The sequence below is a fragment of the Onychostoma macrolepis genome, chromosome 08 (assembly GCF_012432095.1).
Source record: "Onychostoma macrolepis isolate SWU-2019 chromosome 08, ASM1243209v1, whole genome shotgun sequence".
NCBI lineage: Eukaryota > Metazoa > Chordata > Actinopteri > Cypriniformes > Cyprinidae > Onychostoma > Onychostoma macrolepis.
In genome coordinates, this window is record NC_081162.1 from 28,124,728 (window position 1) to 28,149,185 (window position 24,458).

At 33.3% G+C, this 24,458-nt stretch overlaps 1 protein-coding gene across 1 annotated transcript in view; it reads right to left on the reverse strand.

Annotated features, from left to right (window-relative positions):
- The window catches only part of fbxl17 (F-box and leucine-rich repeat protein 17), a 233,852-nt gene that overhangs the window by 124,164 nt on the left and 85,230 nt on the right, over window positions 1-24,458 (reverse strand). The window contains exon 7 of the mRNA XM_058785068.1: window positions 18,071-18,201. Coding sequence (XP_058641051.1) covers window positions 18,071-18,201 — 131 coding nt within the window. The remainder of the gene's footprint in view (window positions 1-18,070; window positions 18,202-24,458) is intronic.

Below are 24,458 nucleotides of genomic sequence, written 5' to 3' on the forward strand. Positions count from 1 at the left end.
AGATGAAACACAAACTCACACAGACGACGCTCGCAGTGATTTCAGCGTCTGTGTCTCAATATATCAGCATGTGAACTTCATCTCCGGAGCTGCTCCGAGTCACTTTACAGCGCTTACTACAGTCATACACACTCATTGTAAAAAAAAAAAAAAAAAAATTGACCCAACTCAAAAAAAATTAAGCCACCTTATCACACTCAACTTGTCAAGTTAACTCAACTAGCAACTGACAACTTAAAAACTAGTTCATCTAATGAATAAAAGTCAGTCTATGGAATTTTAAAAGATCTGTCAGATCAACTAAAGATTATTTAGCATTTAGCAATAATCCTCTTCAACAACACTGTAAAAAATCAAAAGTTGAGAAAACTTAAAAGTTTAAAGCAACCAGCCTTCAGTAGATTTTTGAGTTTTCTCAACTTTTTGTTGTATAAACTGAAAACAACAAGTTGAGAAAACTCAAAAATCTGGGTAGTATCTGTCTCTTAAAACTAAAGGCAAACATTTATGCTGATAGACAAATGTATTACATCCAGAGGTTGCAATGATAATATTTTAATAATAACGAACATCAAATGTTTTCAAGCTGCAATGCATGCTGGGAACTTGTGCAATATTGTTCAATGTAAAATCATTTGTTCAGATGACTCAATTTGAAAAGTTCGGAGAACATTTGAATATGTTGTGAACAAATACTTGAGTATCTAAGTAAGGTAAAACAAACAAGTTTTGCTAGAGACATGTTTAGAGTATTTTTGCTTGGTTCACACAAAAATTCTTTGTTCAGGCTACTTTTTTTTTTTACAGTGCACTAAAACTCACTTATTTTTACCACAACCTGACAAAATAAAAGTTCAAATAAATTAATAAATAAATAAATGAAATATAATAAATTGTGACAGACAAGTATTATATATTGTATACTAAAATTATCAATGTAATAATATCAAGCTCATCCATGTCTTAATATATTCAGTTCTGTTGTGCAGCATCTTTTTTGGCAAAAAAAAAAAAAAAAAGTATAAAAAAGTATAAAAAAAATTAAAAAGCAATGTCTTGTTGAAAATTAACTTTTATATTATTATTTGATTACATTTAGATAAATATATAAATGAGCAAATAAATAACAAATAAATTATTTTTAAATTTAGTCATAACAAATGTATTTATATGTTTAGCCATTATCCATAAATAAATATATCAATAAATAAATCAAGGTCAAATAAATGAATAGTAAAATAAAAATGCTATGATTTGTTGTAAATAATTATAACTTATTTGATTACATTTAAATAAATGTATAAACGATTAGTCATTTAATACATTTCATAAAATGTATTTATATATTCAGACATTTATTGATTTAGTCATAGCCAGTCAATTATTTAGTTAATCAATCCATAAATGTGAACATTAACTAACATCAGAGATCTGTGAATATGCTTTTTTTTTTGTAAATTAATTGTTATATTTTCATATGACTACATTTTAAAAGACTCAACAGTAACGATAATTATTAATTAATTTCATTGCACACCATTTTTGATCATACATTTGTATTAAATCATTAAACAGATTAAAACACAAGATTTATGGAAAAATGAAATGGATTTCACGGGGCCCGAACATAAAGGTAGCTACTCAGTGGAGTTTAATTGTGAACAAATGAGTTACATTTACATTTATTCTCCAGGTCTAACACACTTCAAGAAAGCATTTCCTGTACTGTTAATGGGAAATTAATATTGTGATAATATTTTTGGCTGTATCGCTCAGCTCTAGACGTCAGTGGAGCGCCGCTCTTTCCCTCCTGCGATGAGCTGGAGTGTTTGTAAGTGTGTGACGGTGTGTGTTCATGCTCCGGTCCTGATGTTTCTCTTTGTTTCAACTCCAGTGAGTGTGTTTCTATCAGCTGATAAAACACTGACCTTCAGCTCAGCAGGAAGAGCTTTCAAAGAAAAACCTGCCGTTTCAGACGAACACGTGCAGTGTGTGTGTGTGTGTGTGTGAGAGAGAGAGTGTATAATGTGTGTGTGTGTGTGTGTGTACCTGTTCTTCTATTCAGGTGGGGACTTAAACCTGAACACACACAGACTCATGGGGACTCGTGTCACGGGTAAACAAGCTGATAAATCACACAGAGTGAAGTTTTTGAAAATTTAAAAATGCCTGTAGTCTCCTGTAAGGGGTAGGTTTAGGTGTAGGGTTGGTGTAGGACAATAGAATATACGGTCTGTACAGCAGAAAATCCATTACGCCTATGGAGAGTCCCCACAAGGATAGCAAACCAGACGTGAGTGTGTGTGTGTATGTATGTGTGTTTTGAGTTTGTGTGTGTGTGCACGTGTTTTTGTGACAAATGAGGACATAAATGTGTATAAAGACAAGGGTATGACAGGTATTACAAGGAGAAGGTGACTTTTCAGTACATTACTCCATGTCCCCACTTTTCAAAATGCTTCTAAATCACACAGAATGGAGTGTATTGAACATCTGAAATAGCAGACAGTCTCCTGTAAGGGGTAGGTTTAGGTGTAGGGTTGGTGTAGGACAATAGCACATACAGTAAGTACAGTATAAAAACCATTACGCCTATGAATGTCCCCACAAGGATAGCGAAAAAGTGTGTGTGTGTGTGTGTGTGTGAGAGAGAGAGAGAGAGAGAGAGAGAGAGAGAGTGAGTGTGTATGTGTGTGTGTGTCTGTGAGTGTGAGTGTGTGTGTGTGTGTTACTTTATCTTTTCATTTATTTAGATGGATTTTATTTATTATTATTTATGTTGTTGTTATATATATGTTAATGCTTTGGCAACATTGTGTTACACAGTCATGCTAATAAAGCTGAACTGAATTGAGTGTGTGTGTGTGTGTGTGTGAGAGAGAGAGAGAGAGAGAGAGTGTGTGTGTGAGCGAGCGAGCGAGAGAGAGAGAAAGTGTGTGTGTGTGTGTGAATGAAGAATCGCTGTGCTTTCCATTCGTGAAAGTGAACATAAACTGAGCAAACAACACACTAAACTGGAATGACAGGAAGAGGAATTTACTGAATTATAATTCAAAGAAATTCAACACAAGAAATGCATTTAACTGCTCTTCGATCTTCATTCATAAAATGAAAGATTGAAACTAAATACAAATGTATATGCACTAAAACAAATTTTTAGTAAATTTCTAGTAAATTTTACAAATAATTGCAAAGAAACAGCAAGTAACATGATGAATTAAACATGATGACTGAAAGTGTTTTCTTGTAATAATCTCCAATAATCTGTTTTATTCACAACTTAGAAAAATAATTTTTACAGTGTATGTGCCTTTTTAAACAAAATGAACCCTCATAAAATCTTTTTTTAATCTTTCAAAGTTTTATCAAGTCAGCCTGTAATTTCTTAAAAATGTAAGTTTTCTAGCGCCATAAAAATACAGTAATACATTACTTTAAGAAATACTAATGTACTAAAATGTACTTCTCAAAGTAGTAATAATAATTTTAAGGAATGTCAATCAAAATATTTTTTCAAAACAAAATATTGTTTTAATTTAAACAGTTCTGTTGTGCTGTATATTATTTGACAAAAAAATAAATATGCAATGTTTTGTTAAAAAGCAATTGTTATATTTTCATTTATTACATTAAAAGATGGTTTAATAATTTATTTTAATATTTTATTTATTAATTAATTTAATTAAAAATACAGTAACACTTTACAAAAGGTCTCATTTTTAGCATTAACTACATTAGTTAACACGAACTAACAATGAACAATACCACAGCATTTATTAACTGTAAAATGCATTAAAATGCTGATGTCATCATTTACGAATGCATTTTAAAATCAAGTTAACATTAGTTAATGCACTATTAAAAAAATAATGAACAACAGTATTTTCATTAACTAACATTAAAAACAATTAATGATGTAAAAATATGTTGCTCGTTAGTTCATGTTAGAAATTTTTCCATTCAAATTGAATTGCAATTTTGCATCTAATTCAGAACTGAAATTGTATTTAGAAAGCAGGATTATCAACACTAAAATGCTACAAAGCCTTTCATAATTCATCAATTTTGCAGCACTTTTTTCCCCCAGTTTATTAATGTGAAGCTGCTTTGAAACTGTATTGTATGAAGCGCTTCAGAAAAAAAATTGCGACTTGACAACCTGAAATGCAAGTGTAGTGCAACGCAAATATAATTCGCAATGCAATGAAAGTACATTACGTACTGAACACTGTCACAAGGAATTAGATTAATCTGTCTTCTTATAGAGTTAGTTTGCAGTTTTATGCATTCTGAGCAGGGCTTGAAAACAAAACAAAAAAAGTCAATCGGTTCACTCCGAGCAGAATTGATATTTTAACGTTTCTGTTCCTGCGTTCCTCTGTATTTTTACTGTTCCGAAACCAGTTAGAGTAGAAAAAAATAACAGTTAATAACCTTATTTTTTAAATTGTCTTTGCCTACATTGTAAAAAAAAAAGAAAAGTTGAGCGAACTTAAAAAAAAATGTTTTTTTTACCAGCTTCAGCTGATTTTTTAGTTTTCTCAACTTATTTTTGTGGAAGATTCTAAAAGTTTTGTTGTATAAACTTAAAATGACAAGTTGAGAAAACTCAAAAATCTGCTGAAGCTGGTTGCCTTAAAATGCCTTAAAATTAGAATTAATTTTTTTTTTTTTACAGTGTATAATAATAATAATAATAATAATAATAATAATAATGTACAGTGTGTTTTTTTTACACAAAAATAAAAAGAAAAAAAAAACAGGAAGAGATTAACTTGCTTAGTCACAGCCAATAGGCCTACAGCATCATCTTTTCTAGATTTGCCTAAATGTAGGCTACTAAACAAAATAAGAAATCTATTAATGCTTTAAAGACATTAAAGCATTTTTTAAAGATATTTAAAAATGTTTGCTGCATTGTTTAAAATTAATTTAATTAGTTGTTTTATTACTATTACATTCAGAAATGACGTAGGCTGAAATGCCGGAAAATCAAAAATGTTTACAAACATTATATAACAGTTATTAGTTTCTCTCCACAACAAATCCTCTAAATTTAAGGCTATAGTCTATAGGCTATAAAAACGTCAATCCAAAAACAAATTAAAGGTGAAACTGATGCCTACCTCTCTCATTCGGTACAAATCCAAATGTTTCCATATTCGCGACGTATCTGGATGCAAAAATATTATTTAGGCTATTATAGGCTTTGTACTTTCATCGGCATAAAACATCATCCTTCACATCGCTACATCAGCACAGTGAGGCGGTGGTCACGCTCAACGCAACAGATTGGACAACGGAGCACTGTAACTTTTTGTACGTTTCTTTAACTGTATTTCATTTTGATAATGAACAGGCTGCAATGTCGCAAAAATATGTCGTGTCTTTGTGCGCGTGAGGCGCCAGCGCGATATGGCCATACCAACGCTGGCTGGTTATACAGATAGAAGCAAGACATCATTCAAAATTGTCAAGCTTTTTCAAAACAAATAAAACTGTAAAGTAAGTAAAACTGTAAAGCTTATGCAAAATAAAGAAAACTATTTTCTGCCGTCTTGGTTTCTTTTCTGAGAACTTTGGAATGTGTCACAATGAACTATAGCCTAACTCAGCATATTTTTTTTTCTTTCGTTTCGTTAATCTGTCAATGATTTAAGTGAAATATATTTAGTGTACAGGCATATATATTCCTTTTTATGTAAGCCTATAGTTTTATTCTGTTTTCTCCGTTCACAGAAGCGCTGCAGGTGCATAAGATCTGTTGGATCCATCTTACACTGTCCTCGGATAAACTACGCCGGTGCATTGCATTGCGACTTACCTACGAAGAGTTCACAGCTGAGCGGGCATTTCACTCGTTAGAGACACATTTGCATAGTCTGCACTAGTTGAATTCCTGATTGGTAGACAGCAAATTTCAAATATTACATGGAACGATAAAATAACGTTATTAACTGGTTAATGGCCATTTAAAATTTTCGATTCTGTTCGGAACTATAAAATTAGATTTAGTTTCTGTTCCGTTTGTTTACGGTTTTCATTTACGTTCCTTGAACCGGTTCAGAGCCCTGATTCTGAGTTTATATAGTTGGTTAATAATATGTATTTTGCATCATATCTGAATAACACTGGAAATCTAAAGGAAACTATCACCCCCTAGATTTTGGAGGTCTGTTTTGTAAAACACACAAAATCAGACGTACTCGAGTATATTTCTGTCCTCAGATCTCATTGAAACGACTGAACTTCACAACTCCGTCACACAATCAGATTCTCATTCATCTCTGACATTTAAAAGGACAAATGAGGAACAGTTAATCAGCACTAAAACTTTTGCGTTTCAGCTCAAATCTCCAGCGAGACGCTGCGCTTCAACCCGCGACGCCTTTAATTTACTTTTCTCTGACAAATTGGCTTCTCGGTCCCTCGGTGCTCAAGAACCCCAACAAATTCTCTCCGTGTGAGATTCCGCATGGAAATAAGCCCGATTCTGGCTTTCTGAAGAGCAAAAGAGTTTTAATAAGCAATTAAAGCCTTCAATAGGAACTCCTAATTAAAGGCATGTTAAACAAACAGTTATGAATACAGAAGAAATATTGACAATGGTTTAGGTGCCACAAGCTCACGAGGGAAAACCTGAGCTTATTAGAAAGCATGAAATTAATTTCACCTCGGTCTGCGAGAAATCCCTCCTGCGCTGCTATAACGAACGGACGCGTTTCAGGACGAGAACGCCAGTGTCTACGTTAAGACCCAGAAATTACAAGCTGCTGCTTAACAACACCTGAACAAATCCACTTCCACACACATACACATACACACACACACATATATATATATATATATATATATATATATATATATATATACACACATATATGTGTGTGTGTGTGTGTGTGTGTGTAGAAATACACGCACGCACAAAATGCCAGTCAAACATTTGGTATCAGAAAGAGTTTATGTTTTTGAAAGAAGTCTCTTCTGCTCCCCAAGGCTTTATTGATTTGATCAAATATACAATAAAAATTGTGAAATATTATTACAATTTCAAATAGCTGTTTTCTATATGAATATCTGTTAAACTGTAATTGATTTCTGTGATCAAAGCTGAATTTTCAGTAGGGGTGCTCCGATTGATCGGTTACCTATCACTATCGGCCGATAATCGCATTGGGATGTTTGATCGGCGGTCTCTAAAAAGGCCGATCTCAAGCTGATGACGCGCCTGCTGAAGTGAAGTGACGTGACATACAGCCAAGTATGGTGACCCATACTCAGAATTCGTGCTCTGCATTTTAACCCATCCAAAGTGCACACACAGCAGTGAACACACACACACCGTGAACACACACCCGGAGCAGTGGGCAGCCATTTATGCTGCGGCGCCTGGGGGAGCAGTTGGGGGTTCGGTGCCTTGCTCAAGGGCGCCTTACAATTATAATTATAATGGCGAAGGTGAGGTACAATTCATATTTCTTCATTAAATAACTTATAAAGTAATTTAAAAACTTACCGAGAGACATAATTTCACAAACAGCGTGAGTGAATCACCGCGAGTGCTCTCTCTTTCTCTCTCGAAATGTGCAAATGGCTTTAAATCACATCACGTCTGCACTATAAGCGAGCTGCACAGTTGACACAGGAATTATCACTTGCACAATCGAGGCGGTGTGGCATCATCACTAAAGTTTATAAATTGCATTTCTTTTTAATTCTTGCCAGTGTTTAAACCATTCAGCGCTCGCATGCTCTTCTGAAGACTGTGTGCTCATGCACACTCGCGCGCGCGCGCACACACACGCCAGGTTCACATTACTCCGTTTGCAGTGCGTATGCAGTGTATATTTTTTATCTTAACAGATTAAAGCGTTCACAAGGTTACGTTCCAGGAGTGGTGCGTCTGCAGCAGTGCAGAGATCGAGTCTGTTTCCGCTGCACGCTCTGAATTAAAGTGACAGTGCATTGTTTACGGTAAATATGAACATGGATTGACACGAAATGTTGTAATTACACCATAAATGCATATAATTAAAGTCTACTTTGTTTCACAGTAAACGCATAAGCTATGTCTTTTTGGCTAGGTTTAGAGGAAAAGAGCACTTTCAGATAAACAAGGCAATAATAGATGGCAATGGTAAGTTTTAATTTAGAATGTTTGTGATAATGTAAGAAAAGTAGTTTAAATGTTTTGCCACTTGCTTGAGCAGCTTAACATATAAATCTAGAAGTAAATGCAAAAAGCATTGAATAATGTGTGTCTTATATTTATTGCGTTTAAACACGTCTATGAAAGATTGTATTGCTGTACTGTGTAAAAAAAAGAATCACAATGCTGAAAAAGCATTTTGCTTTTTTTTCAGTGCTGCTTCTTTACCGCTTACGTACCGCACATGGACTGCATACGCACTGCAAACGGAGTATGTGTGAGCCAGGTGTAAAAGGCCCATCTTACATACAACTCATGAAATCATCTTGTGCTGTGTGTAAGCTATTGTGCAACAATTGCACGATTGTCAAAACAAAAATGCAGTGCATGATCAAACATTTAGATAAGATAAATAGGTAAGGCTTTAAAAAGATCGGTATCGGTATCGTATCGGCAGTTACTGCTTTTTGTGATCGGCCATCGGCCTCAAAAATCCTGATCGGAGCACCCCTAATTTTAAGTTACAATGTTTGGATTTGAAATCAAAATAATGGATAAATGTTGTGTTTGTAGTAAACAGCCACGGATCAGGAGCAGACTCCTGTGTGAAAGCTGCTTCTGCACCGCACACATGGACTGCATACGCACTGCAAACGGAGTATGTGTGAACCTCATTGTGCTCTGTGTAAGCTATTGTGCAACAATTGCATAGGTGAGATAAATATACATTTTTGAAAAATGTCAAAAAAATGCCCCCCTCCACCCCTTCAAATTAAAAAATCCCCTCTCACAAGAGTCACCTAAGAGGGGAATTCATTTTCAAAAATGAAATTCAGGCCCTGAACAAATGTCTAAAAATCTTGATTGGATCATCACTATAAATAATTCTACATGATAAAAAGAAGGCTTTAAAAAGATCGGTATCGGTGATCGTATCGGCAGATACTGCTTTATGTGATCGGCCTCAAAAGTCCTGATCGGAGCACCCCTAATTTTCAGCATCATTACTGCAGTCTTCAGTGTCACATGATCTTCAGAAATCATTCTAATATGCTGATTTGCTGCTCAAGAAACATTTCTGATTATTATCAATGTTGAAAACAGTTGTGCTGACCAATATTTTTGTGGAAACTGTGAAACATTTTATTTTTCAGGATTCAGAAAAGTTCAAAAGAACAGCATTTATTTGAAACAGAAATATTTTGTAACGATATACACTACTGTTTAAAAGTTTTGGGTCAGTATTTTTTCTTTCTTTCTTTTTTGAAAGAAATTAATACTTTTATTTAGCAGGGATGTGTAAAATTGGGGGTAAAAGTTTAGTAAAAACATTACATTTCTATTTTGAATAAATGCAGTGTGTTTATATTAGTGCTGTCAAACGATTAATTAAATCGCATCCAAAATAAAAGTTTTTGATTACATAATGTGTGTGTGTACTGTGTATATTTATCCTGTATACATAAAGACACACATACAGCATATATTTTGAAAATATTTACATGTATATATTTATATTCATATAAATTATTTAACATATAAACATATTTAATATATAAACGTAACATTTTTCTTAAATATATACACATGCATGTGTCTGTATTTATATATAAATAATAAATATACACAGTACACACACATATATTATGTAAACAAAAATTTAATCGTTTAAAAAAAATTAATCATTTGACAGCACTTGTTTATACAGTATATGTATGTATATAAAAATTATAAATAAATTCTTATCAATACTGAACTTTTTTTGTTTGTTTGGTTTTTTTTTTTTGGTGTGGTTCATGTGTAATTTGAAAAATCAAAGAATTTTAATTAATAAAAAAGGGGAAATGCAGTAATAATGTGGTAACATTGAATATATATATATATTTTTCACATTCACTCATTAATGAGAAGTTGCTGATCAGATAAAATATGGTTTTAGTTGAAAACGACAATGTTTCAACTGCTTTACAGCATAACAGACCAGGAAAGCTCTTAATGAGAGCCTGTGCTTTAATGCAATAACAAAGCAGCTACCAGAAGATTTATTGCATTCATAGAAAGATGTTTGCCCTTCATTACTTCAGCTCTTTCATTCTCATGGAGGATCCAGTCCCTCAGAAGTTTGAGGGATGAAATATCGAGCTGCGATTCTCCAGATAACAACAGTAAATACAGCATATGATTCACTCGCTGGGAACGCGTGCGATCCAAGCCAAGAACGCCAACGCCTCTTATTGAAAAATCATCCGCAGATAAGAAAGGATTCCCTCGGATAAGAGAAGTGTGAACGTCTCCCATATTCTGGGAGGTTTGGCTGTGTGTTTTGGTATTTATCACGACACATGGATCTGGTTACGATACACAGCCACACATTCATCAAACACACCCGAGTGCCTTTAGCATGTCAAACGCTTGTGTAATTTGGCAGCATCTCGTGCATATTTCATTTCTTCGTTAGGATGCTTTCTGAAATGCGTCTGTGGCCCGATGGATTCAGTATCAGCAGTGATTCACGATATCAAGAGACCCGTTATATAGGATCCAACAGCCTCCCGTCTGATATAAATCTGTCCTTGCGTGTGTGATTGAGTTCAGCGAACGTTTGAAGTCGAATTTCTCTTTGGCATCACCGGACGAGGCTTGGAAGGGAATCAGTTCATCAGTCATATTGAGTTTTGTTTAGTATTCACGTGTTGTTTAACTGCACTGCACTCAATTCCATTACAGTCCTCCAGCTCTTAATGAAAGCAAAGAGACTCTGTTCACTGTTGAACTGGACAGAATGGATGTGATCTTGAGGAGCACGTCTCTAATCGCTGTGACTCTAGATACTTAGATTCACATTCTAAAATGAGTTCTTTCATTTTTATATAGAAAATATGTAAAATATATATATTTATAAGTGCTGTCAAACAATTAATCGTGATTAATCGCATCCAAAATAAAGGTTTTTGTTGGCATGAAATATGTGTGTGTTCTCTGCATATTTTTATTTATATATAAATACACACACATACAGTATATATTTTGAAAATATTTACGTCTATATTTATATTCATAATTTTTTTTTTTTTTTAATCTAACCTTTCACTGAACTAAAACAATTGAAAATGGGGGAAAATCTCATTATGAAATTAATGTTTTTCTCAAATACATGTTGGACACAATTATTGGTACCCCTAGAAAATCTTATAAGTAAAATATCTCTGAAGTATATTCCCATTCATATTCACAATTTTGAGCACTCCAGGGTGATTATGAACATGAAATTATCCAGCCATGGATTCCTGTTTCACAGAAATATAAATAGGAGGGAAAACAAAGCCCAAATTCCCTTAATCATCATCACAATGAGAAAAACCAAAGAATATATTTCTGATGTGCAGCAAAAGATAATTGAGCTTCACAAATTAGTGAAGTGGCTTTAAGAAAAGAGCTAAAGCAGTGAAAATTCCCATTTCCTTCATCAGGGCAATAATTAAGAATTTCCAATCAACATAAAATGTTAGGAAACTGCCTGGAAGAGGACGTGTGTCTATATCGTCCTAATGCACGGTGAGGAGGAGAGTTTGAGCGGCTAAAGACTCTCCGAGGACCACAGCTGGAGAATTGCAGAAAATAGTTGAGTCTCTGGGTCAGAAAACCTTTAAAAAAATAGTCAAACAGCACCTACATCAGCACATGTTGTTTGGGAGGGTTTCAAGAAAAATTCTCCTCGCTCATCCAAAAACAAACTCCAGCATATTCAGTTATCAGACACGACTGGAACTTCAAATGGTCGGCTTCTATGGTCAGATCAAACTAAAAAATGAGCTTTTTAGCAGCAAACACTCGAGATGGGTTTGGTGAACACAGGGATAAAAAGTACCCCATGTGTACAATGAAATATACTGCTGTATTTTTGATGTTGTGGGCCTATATTTCTGCTGGAGGTCCTGGACATCTTGTTTAGACGCATGGCATCATGGATTCTATCAAATACCAACAGATAAAAACTCAATAAGTGACTGACTCTGTTAGAAATCTTATAATGGGCCATGTTTGGATCTTCCAACCGTACAATAATCCAAACACAAACCTCAAAAAGGGTCACTGAGCACAAAACCAAGCTTCTGCTGGCCGTTCCAGTCCTCTGACCTGAACCCTGTAGAACATGAGTGAACTGAAGAAGAAGCAGCAACATGGAGCTGTGAATCTAAAGGGTCTGGAGTGATTCTGGATGAAGGAATGGTCTCTGATCTCTTGTCAGGTGTCTCTAACCTCATCAGGCATTATAGGAGAACATTTAGAGCTGTTAAACTGGCAAATGGAGGTTTCAAAAAGTATTGAATAAAAGGGTGCCGTTAATTGTGGCCAATGTGTATTAGAGAAAAACATTTATTTCATAATGATATTTCCCCCCATTTCAAATTCTTGTTCTCCAATGAAAGGTTAGATTTTTTTTTTAAAATAAAAGATTAACAATGCAGATTAATTTTCACAGCCTTCTTTGATCATATTTACCAAGGGTGCCAATACTTTTGGCCATGACTGTATATATTAAAATGTAAATTATATTATTTAAAAAAAATATAATTTTACTTGCATAAACTTAGTGATCAATATTTTAGACTAAAATATCTACATATAAATAACACAACTAAATAATTAAATAAATACATAAACATATAAAACTACTCCATACAAGCAAAACATGTTATGTCTCTTAAAAATATATTGTAAAAAAAAAACAAAAAAAACATGAGGTTTATTTGACGGTCTTAAAGCATCCATTAGTGTAAAATTCACAGTTTTTTATTTAACAAATATTACTTTACAAGTGATCTATTTTTCATGCCGCAATGGTTCATCAAAAGGCATACATTTTCATGTTTATCAACAAAATTCAGTCCCAAGGCTGAATATATTTTACAAAAGATTTTGATGCTAATACAACTTCATAGATAGTTGTACAAAAAGTATTTTTGACATCTAATGGTTCTCTATACATACTCGGGTCAAAATGACCTGAACATGAAACGTGTTATATCTCTTAAAAAAATACATGTACAAAATCTGAAAAAAAAAGAAAAAAAGATGTTTATTTTGAGGGTCTCAAAGCATTTGCAAAGTTTCGTTCCCTTACAAAAAAAAAAAAAAAAAAATGTATGCATCTCTTCCAGGTAAAAATTAAATAAAGGACAGAGAAAGAGCTGAAGTGATGAAGGAAAAGCAGACCGTCTCTCTGAATGCAGTAAGTCTTGTGGTAGCGCCGCTTAAGAACCGCTTTACGTTATTAGCTATTTGCTTAGCAGAGCCTCTCATTCAGAGCGACTCAAATAGCTTCCACGCTCGAGCCGTTTATACAGCTGGAGAAACCCGGCTAAGTGGCGCTCTCCAGGGCTTCCGCCGGGAAACACACAGCACTCGCACTCCGAAAGCAGATCGGCGTAATTAATTTAGCCGCGGTGCAAACGAAAACATCAGAGGGAGGAAAGGACCGGGCTAATCCAGCGGTGAGGGTCACATCCATTACTGAGAGCCAGAGCTTCATCCAAACCAAACACTGGATGAAGACGATCAGAAACACCAGACTACATGTTCATCAGCCGCTGCATCACTCTCCATTAATACGCACATCTGAGTGTTCATTCACATGGATTTCCTCACACATCCGTCAGGAATTATTACATCCTCATCGCCACTTTCAGACCTCTAGATCGTTTGCTCTGTTCTGAAACAGAGACTGAAACTGTTACAATGTTGCATTTTCTTCTTTGTTCAGTTCGCTTTTCACAAAGTAATTTCAAAATGTACCAAAATGTGTTTATGCAAGTCACATGTGGGTAAAACTGTCAATGTAAAAAAAATATATATATATATAATTAAATAAACATTAAATAAATAAATGTATATTAAAAATATAAGAGCAGGAATCCAACTATATAAAAAAGTAACACTGAAATAATTTAACAGCACGATTGTCATGATCACTTTATTTATTTAGCTAACTAGTTAGTTAGTTTCATATATATATATATATATATATATATATATACACACACAGTATATACATACATATACACATCTAATCTAATCTAAAATAATCTATAATTATTAACATCATTATTTAATGTAATAAATAATAATAATAATAATAATGTAACTGTAATATATATATATATATATATACACAGTATATACATACACACATCTAATCTAATCTAAAATAATCTATAATTATTAATATCATTATTTAATGTATTATTTTTATTAAAATTCTCACACATTTTTATATTTAACAAATATTATAGAAAGAGTATAATATTAAAATATTATCAAGTTTATATTAAATTCAAATTAAATATATTTAAAATATTATATAATATTCTCAACATTTAGGACTCCAAAGCCTCACATTATCCACAACAATATATTATATTCCAAAAGGTTTTTTTATTTATTTTTTAACAGAATTAGGAATGTCCTTCTATTAAAATAGATTAAAATTAATCCATAGCAAAACATTTTTTATATTAACATTATATTATTTTGAATTTAATAAAATATGATTTTACTTTTACAAATACAAGATTATAATTTATATTAAACTGATATATGTATATAATATTTTAAATACACTTTTTCCCCAACTCAATCTACCTCAGATCTCAAATTCAGCTAATAAGGAAAATGAATTAAATACGGTTATTCTGACCTAATGTTGAAAAAAAAAAAAAAACAATACAAACGTGTCTTATTTTCCCTTCATAGTTTTGTTTCTTCATTTCTCATTTTTTCCATCAAAGTCTGGTTTGATCCAGGACCGGTTGAGCATCAGCGTTCATGAATCTGGTTAATTAAATAAAAGTCAAATCAGAGTAAATTACAGCACGTTCTCAGTCTGACCTGCAGAACCTCACCGACCCAAACCATCACCGCTGTGGAGAAATCAATCAGCGCTTCATGAAGGGGTCAGGGATGAGATGTGATATTGGCCAACCACATCTCCAATAAATCCAGAAATCATAAAACAACGGCACTGTATCTGGGGCGGACTGTAAATTCAATATTGTGTTAACGCTGAACGAGCTGTAAATCCATACGTTACAGCAGGAATATCAACAACATCCTCACATTCTCCAGTCACAGACGCTGATTCCAGCAGAACTGAAGCGGATGAAATAACATTAGTCCAGGTTATTCATCGTCACTCGTGTGATTTATACGCAGGAGGATCAGCTACAGATTCTCACAAAACCACCGGCCCACCAAAACATCATGAATGTGAATTATTAGACAGCGCTTCGCAACATTTATTACTCCAACGCCTCACATTATCCACAAAAACATTCACACTTTTATACTCAAAAAACTTTTTTTAATTTACAGAATTAGGAGTGTCCATACATTAAAATGGATTCAAATAAGATTAAAATGAGTCCATAGCAGGACTATTTTACAGGTAACTAAAACTAAAATCTTTAAAAAAAAAAATAATTTTGCTGCTTGAAATAAAAGTTAACTTAAATGAAATGAAAAATCTAGTTGCCAGGGCAACATTTCAATTTCTTTTAGTTTAACTTGCAATATATTAACTAAAATTAAAATTAATAAAAACTGGTTAAAAAAATAAATAAATAAATTATGGGAAAAATCACACACACACACACACACACACACACACACAACAAAAGAGACTAAAATAATTATAAACAATTTAAATAATTATGTTTCAGAATTCCAGAAGTTTTAAGAGCTTAATGTTATTCAGGGATCCGACTTATTTAACGAATTAATTTGTTCAAATTTGCATGACTTCATAACTTTTCCAGTCGTTGGTGATTTACTGGATAAGAATTAATGAGAAGGATTTTTTTAAACTCACAAACCCAATTATTTTACATCTAGGAATGAATGAATGAATAAATAAATACATGAATAAATTAATTAATTAAAGTAGATTCATAGTAAAAAAAATGCCCAAGGTACTTTAATATTTTCGACTTAATGAATTTAATCCAAATCTATAATAAAGGCAAAATTAATTGTATTAATTTATTCATTATTTTTTATTAATTTAAAAATTAAAACTCAATAAGATTAACTCCAAGTAAGTTTATTGTAATAACGTTACACAAAATCCATTTTTAGACGTAAACACTTCAGGAAACTTTCTCTTCTAACGAAACTTTTGAAAAGTAATGATATAAAAAAAATGTTTAGAAACTGAAATAATGCAAAGCAAACAAAATCGAACAACTGTACATAAGCCGAAATACAATAAGCGAAAAATACATTTCAATTCATTTTAATTAAAATTAAATGAAAATTACTTATATATTTATAAATGACAATGGGAGGATATATATCTTCAAAGACTAAAAAGTAGCTTATTTTAAAACTTGTTTCTGTCATTTCAAAGCCTCCTGTTTGAGAACCTCTGAATTATTCAACAGACTTCTATGATTATATAATTAATATAGTGAACACACTTAATTAGCTGTGACTATATTCACTATAAAACACAAGCTCTTGTGCATTCAAGCTTCATATCCAGATAAACATGTGAAGACTTCAGACTGATCTGAAGAGCATGAACACGATCTCATGAGACATCTGGCGTCTAGAAACGGGTCTGTTAACGCTGGACGACACCTGCATGTGTTTAAGCGAGAATCACAGCATCTACAAACAGAAATATGACTGAATAATCAAGAACAACCCAAAACAGGATCGAGCGCACTCACACATATGGAGAGCAGATTTCAGAAAGCATCTCTGACCGGTCTATTAGTCAAACGAGTGAAACTGCTCTTCTGCATATATGTATTGCTGTAGAGCTGTCCAGAGAGACTAATGCACACGTTTAAGTGTTTCTCGCTCTCTTCTGGACTCTCTGTTGTGTTTTCCTTCAGGAGAAACAGCATGGCACTGAGAAACGGCTTGAAGCAATTCAACACGCTACAGTCCGACCGAAGAAGCCCAGAAGAACAGAGAGCAACCACAACCAACCATTACAAGAGCCTTGCATCAATCATTCACAGACACCTGAGAAAAACCACCCTCGTTATCCAGCAGAACAATGAGGAACCAGAGATACTATTCCATCCATGCACACACACACACACACACACACACAAATGGATGGAATGGATGTGTGTGTGTGTGTGTGTCTGTGATTGTGTGTGTGTGTGTGTGTGTGTGTGTGTGTGTGTGTGTGTGTGTGTGTACTGGTTTATGTGGTTTACGGGGACAAAATTTGTATAATAACATGGGTATGACAGAGGTATTACAATTTGAAGGTGGTTTATGAGGACACTGCCTATGTCCCCGTTAAACAAAAGGCTTAAAAAACATACTAAATGGTGTTTTTTTTTTAAATCTAAAAATGCACAGTCTCCTGTAAGGGGTAGGTTTAGGTGTAGGGTTGGTGTAGGACAATAGCACATACAGTAAGTACAGTATAAAAGCCATTACGCCTATGGAGAGTCCCTGTAAACCACTAAAACAAACATATGTGTGTGTGTGTGTGTGTGTGTGTGTGTGTCTGTGTGTGTGTGTGTGTGTGTGTACCTCTCTGTGAGTGTGTGTGTGTGTGTCTGTCTGTGTCTATCTGTGAGTGTGTGTGTGTGTACCTCTCTGTGAGTGTGTGTGTGTGTACTTGTTCTTCTATTCAGGTGGGGACTTAAACCTGAATACACACAGACTCATGGGGACTCGTGTCGCGGGTAAACAAGCTGATAAATCACACAGAATTAAGTTTTTTGAAAATCTAAAAATGCCTGTAGTCTCCTGTAAGGGGTAGGTTTAGGTGTAGGGTTGGTGAAGGACAATAGCACATACAGTAAGTACAGTATAAAAACCATTACACCTATGAATGTCCCCACAAGGATAGTGAAACAAGTGTGTGTGTGTGTGTGTGTGTGTGTGTGTGTGTACCTGTCGTTGATGGTCCAGTTGAGGCAGAGGTTGAGGGACGTCAGGTTCCTGCACTTTCTCACCACCTCCATCACAGTCTCGTTGTTGAGCTCAGAGATGTGCCGCAGGTCCAGACTGCTCAGGTGCTGCAGCTGCAGGTCACACACACACACACACACACGGTCAGCACATTAATCACTGAACACTCCTAAAGCGTCCCGTTATCATCTCTGTATGACTGTGTTTGACCTCAACTGAACGAAATGAAGCGTCTCATCTGCTCTTTATGGACTGGAGTGCAACATTTGAAATACAATGAAGTACAATAAACTCATTTCAAAAGAGAAACATGATTTTGCATGGTGTGAAACCCCTTAAAATGTCACTCACCCTGCTGAATAAATAAATAAATAAATAAATAAATAAACAAACAGATAAATTAAATTTTGTTTTATGTGTTTGTGTGTTTTAAATAGGGCTGTCAAGTGATTTTTTAATCTAATTAATTACATAATGTGCAGATTAATTAATCAAAATAATATAAAATTAAAGAGATTAATTAACATGCACATCATGTGCCAACTAAACAAACTTATTATTAAATAATATGTTTTTATTAATAATAGTTATTGTGATAATTTAGAAAAAAACACTGAATAGACATTACAAAAAAGTAGCTAAAATATAAGTAGCTTTAGAAAGAAACATTTTAATTCAACATACAAAAATACAAATAAATAGTGAAATATGAACTTATTTTGAAAAAGGATACTCCAAATATAAAACTAAAAGGCCAGTAGGTGGTGGCAAACCCTGTCTTAATGAGTGAGTTATTCAATCTTATCGATTCGTTCAAATGGCTGATTCATTTAGAAACGAAGCAAGTGACTGCCTTTATGAACGGTTCACTGAATCATTGATTCAGTCGATTCATTTAAATATGTGGATTCATTAATGAAACACTGCTGTGTGTTGATCAAAGACGAACAACAGTTCTCCTAGGGCTTTATTTTACATTGGTGAAATTACTGACAATGTGCCTAAAATGAAATTATTTACACCTTTACCTTATCTTCCTAACTTTTATGTAACCTATTTTTGCCTTTCTACCAGCCGATGATAATTCTGAAAGAAAACACGTGCAACTTGTATTTCAGCCAGCGGTGCCGTTAATATTATGCTGATTTTAGAGAATAGTTTGCTCCATAAATTCAGTTCAACAGCATTAAGTTGAAGAGTGTAAACTTTATCACTCGACTGAATCTACACGTGCTTCGTGTATGTGATAAATGCACGTCTTTGGATGCGTATTCTTCAACCGCTCGGGTAATGCCAATACGAATGCTCAAGTAAGCGTCAGAATAACTGCAGTAATATCTCCAGATGAACACTTACTGGACTTACTCAAATCTGATCTTTTGAGGAGCGTTTGTTTCTTCATCTCTCAATCAGCATTGCATTGCATTATATGTTTGGATCATTTCCATCTCATCTTACTGAGACATATTATTGCAGATATAGAGCGACTATTGATATTTTGATCATTTTATGTCAGTGTATGCTGTACCGTTATAAAAATCACATTGATTTACATTACAAGCATCAGAATTTCATCATATCAGCATATGCAGCAAATTCATATTTTTGCTCAGTTTGAGTCTGAATAAAACTGAGCTGTTTTTTCCTCCATATTCTCACTATATCAGACTATATGAGCCATAAAAGCCTGATGGATCAAATATGATTCTCAATAAAAAAAAATGTAAAAAACACATATGCCAATATTTTGACTAAAGGTTCAATAATCTTCTATTTTAAAAAATATATATTATTTCACAAGTCAGGTTTTACAGGGTTAAATACAGCTTTAACACACAACACTAAAATCACACACAGGCAGCACAAAATAACATCTGGTTTAAATACGAAGACACAAATATGCAGTGCTGCATGTGTGCAATGTTAATTATGCATCTGCCTTCACACACACACACACACACACACACACACACACACACGTGATGTGGTCCTTATAAATCTTTTTACAGTGGTCAAGTGACCGTCTTTGGTTGACACAGCGACCATATCGAGCGGCTCAATTACACATGCGGGGATGCGGCTGCATTGTTTGCAAAATAAAAAGCCAGCAAACCGTGAGAGTGCAACAAAAAAAAAGAAAAAAAGACATGACTCTACAGACAACACCGCTGTTTCTGTCAGACACGTTAAAGGGATAGTTACTGTACATGTGCTCATCCTCAGGATCATCTGAGATCAGGATGAGTGTGTTTCTTCATCAGGTTTGTAGAAAGGTGTCTCTGCATCAGTGTCTCAGCAATGGATGCTCTGCAGTGAATGGGTGCCGTCAGAATGAGAGTCCAAACAGCTGAAGAAGACAACAGCTGAAACAAATCCAGCATTAAGGCATTTATAACTAAAATACCATAGAGTGCATAATCCATAATAACGCTTCCTCCAGTGAAAAAGTGCATCTCCTGTCGTCTCTCTCATCAACATCCAGCCACATATTTGTTTAGAGCTGTTTTGATCTGTGCAGATTTCTCTCCTGATTCAGACCAGAACAAAGCGTTATTATGGCCTTGTGTTTTAGTTATAAACGTCTTAATGCTGGATTTGTTTCAGCTTTTGTCTTCTCCAGATGTTAACTGATGGACTGGAGTGCTGTGGATTATTGTGATGCTTTTATCAGACTCTCATTCTGACGGCACCCATTCACTGCAGAGCATCCATTGCTGAGACACTGATGCAGACACACATTTCTACAAACCTGATGAAGAAACAAACTCTTCACAGGGTTAAAACACTAAGAATGAAGCTGCTAAAATAGATGTCAAAAGCTGAATTCTCTTTCTATAGTTTTGCTTCTTTGCTCATTAAAATGACTGAAGTTACCAAATGAAACCAATTTTTCTTCTCTTATTAATATTGGTTTAAACAAACACATTTAATTCATCAGAGGCGTTCAGGTCAGTCCTATAGGTGTTCTACAGGTCTCTGGTGACGGAAATGTGTTTGTTTTACACTAATATTAATTATTAAAGCAACATTGATTATTCTGGACTTCATTATCTACCGAGGAGACCGTGGTTAAACAAATTAAAAAAGCGTCCGGCGTAATTTGACGTTGTGTCCAATCTGGAGCTCGACCTGAAATGAGTTTAACAGCCCGGGTGTAAATAATAGAAATCTCATTAAAGTCTTCTTTATTATTCCAAACGAAGATATAACATCATTTATCATCGTTCGGGAACACGTGACGACTTCAGACCGAGGAAATCTCCTTCGGTCTGTTTATCCAGAGTGACCTTTGACCTCTGAGAAGCAGCTTCATATCTTGAAGGGTTACAGAAGGAGAAGGAGAGAGAAACAGACTCAACTCGAACCATAATCACACATCAATGCAGCCATTTGTATCCTCACAGCGGCCGCACGCTGAAATACTGACGCAGATCAGAGAAGTACATCACAATACATCAGAAAACAAATGAATAACGAGCTTCGTCGGCCTTCCTCAAACTCCTCGATGTCTCACGCATCAAGCATCAGCATCTGTCCATCCACACAGCACGAGCTGATGACAAGCTCCTTAGAAATACAACATTAATGCATAAGATGCTGGAAAAACAGTGAGATTTGACACACGATGCACATAAATAGATATAAAAATAAAAAGAGCATGTGCTTTGTGAACGCATCTGAACGTCTCATAAATCTACTCTCTCCTGAAACAGACAATTTACCCTATTTATTTTATTTATTAATATTTTGAAATGACGAATCAATATATATATATTTTATTTTATATTTTCTGTTTTCACTTTAATTTTAGTTGGTTTCAGTAATTTTGTTTTTGTCATTTTTATTAGTTTTACTATTTTGTGTGTCTATAAAAATTTTTAATAAAATTGTATTTATTACTATACTATTTTTGTTAAAATTTTTAAATGAATTAATACATAAAATTGATTTCATTTTATATTGTATATAAAGTTATTACATTTTATTTATTAGTTTTAATAATTTAGTGCACAGTGTGTTCTTGCATATGTAATGGGCAGTATAAAATATTATAATTTTAGTTTTAGTTATTTTATTACTGTATTACTTCAAAATATTTTTTTCATTTATATATATATATATATATATATATATATATATATAGATAGATAGATAGATAGATAGCTTATTTAACTATAATGTAAATAATTAATCCATGCACGTTTCTTTTCTTTTTAATGTTCTGACTTAAAACTCAATAAATAAATAAATAAATAAAGATAAACTTAAATATTACGGAAAAACTAATACAAAGGACAGCAGCAATAATAAAATCACTAAAACTTCAAATAAATTTAAAATGAAAACTAAAAACCTAAATTTTAAGTATTAATGCTTTGAATTGGCTTTTAATAGTACACATACAGCTAATACAACTGAAAATGCCACTAAAATCAAACTAAATGAATCTGGTCATGAAGTTTTCCTCCGTTTAAGAGAGACGTCTGAAAATAAAATAAGATAAATATTAGGCGAAAAATGAGAAATTAAAAACTTAAAATGACTAAAACCAAAATAAAATAAAATTAATTAAATAGAAATATTAAAACAAAATAAATTTAAAAATTAAAGCAATAAAATTCAAATGAAATTATTTTTTAAAATAATAAAAATATTAATACAAACTATAATAGTATCTCATTCTCAATGATACTAAAATAACTCCTGATGGGTGGAAAAGCAGGAGGAGGATGTTAAACTAAACGAGACACAGCACGGTTTGAAAACACTTGATCATATAAAGCCATCAGCGTTATAAGGTGAAACTAAAGCAATCAGGTCACGAAGTTTCCTCGGTTTGAGAGAGTCGTCATCTCACATTCTGCACGCTTCGCTCTCCTCCTCTGAGCTCAGATTGATTTATTTCATGAGCCGCTCTCTTCAGGGCTTTATAAATATAATCCACACCTGAGAACGGCCCGGAGCTTTGATGATCTGAATAAAAACCGTCCCTCTGGTGGAGAAGCCACTAATTTCACATTCGCAGCTCTGAAGTGGAGTGAAATGGAAATGTGTGTCCAAGGAGAGACGGAGCTGGGACTTCATTTAAATAACTATTGTGCCTGCTGATGCCACCAGCTGAATTGTATAATGTAATGATATCTTTACCAACTCCCGCTGCTGCAGAACCAGAGTCAGCCGTCTCAGTCCTGAAGAAAGTTTAGACAGATTCGCTTCAGGAACCAACATGCATGACTGCTGGACGACAACTGAATCAGCTATAGAACACTGACAAATGATTCCTTTGAACTGAATCTTTAAAATGATTCTTAATGCATACGTGTACAGTCTGTAGCATGCATACTTGTGTAGTTTGCACTAGTTTTGTATGCTAAATGTTAACTAAAACTAAAATGATTAAAAATCGTCTTGATCAATTGAAATGAAGCTTAAATAAAATAAAATATAAATATGAAAAAAAAGAAAATGAAATTTAAAACAATTAAACTTCAAATGAAAACAGAAAATATAAAAATAAAAACTATTAATAAAAATATTCTATATTATATAAAAATATTAATAAAAATTACAGAAGTATTGCAATTAATAAACAAACTTGAAAGACAACATTTAAAAACTTAACGCTAAATAAAGCTAAATATAAAATCACAAAAAAACTATACAAAAGACAAAAGCACAAAATAAAATTACTTAAACCTTAACCAAAGCACTAAAATTACTCAAAGTAAAATTGAAATAAAAATAAATTAGCATGTTAAAATATAATTTTTACAAAAAAAAAAAAAAAAAAATATATAAAAGAAAAAGCACATAAAATTACTTATTTCAATAGATATAACAATATTATATTGTTTATTATAGTGCTGCATCCAAAATAATAGTTTTGTTTACTATATGTGTGTACACTGTGTATATTTATTATGTATATATAAATACACACACATACAGCATATATTTAAAAAAATATTTCCATGTATTTCCATGTATATATATATTTATATGAATATAACTGATATTATATATATAAATATATTAGATTGTATAAACATAACATTTTTCTTAAATATATACACATGTATGTGTGTGCATATATATATACATAATAAATATACACAGCACACACACATATATTATGTAAACAAAAACTTTTATTTTGGATGCGATTAATCATTTGACAGCACTAGTTTATTATAACATATTATTTAAAATATTTCACTAAATAATTAAACCAACATAACATTTGGACTTGTTATAATGGTTAATATTCAATACTGTATGTATGATTTTATCATTATATATGACAGGAGCATGTTGGATATAATTTGACTGAATTTTAGGTTCCTGATGGCCTAGTTTGTGTCTCCAGAAG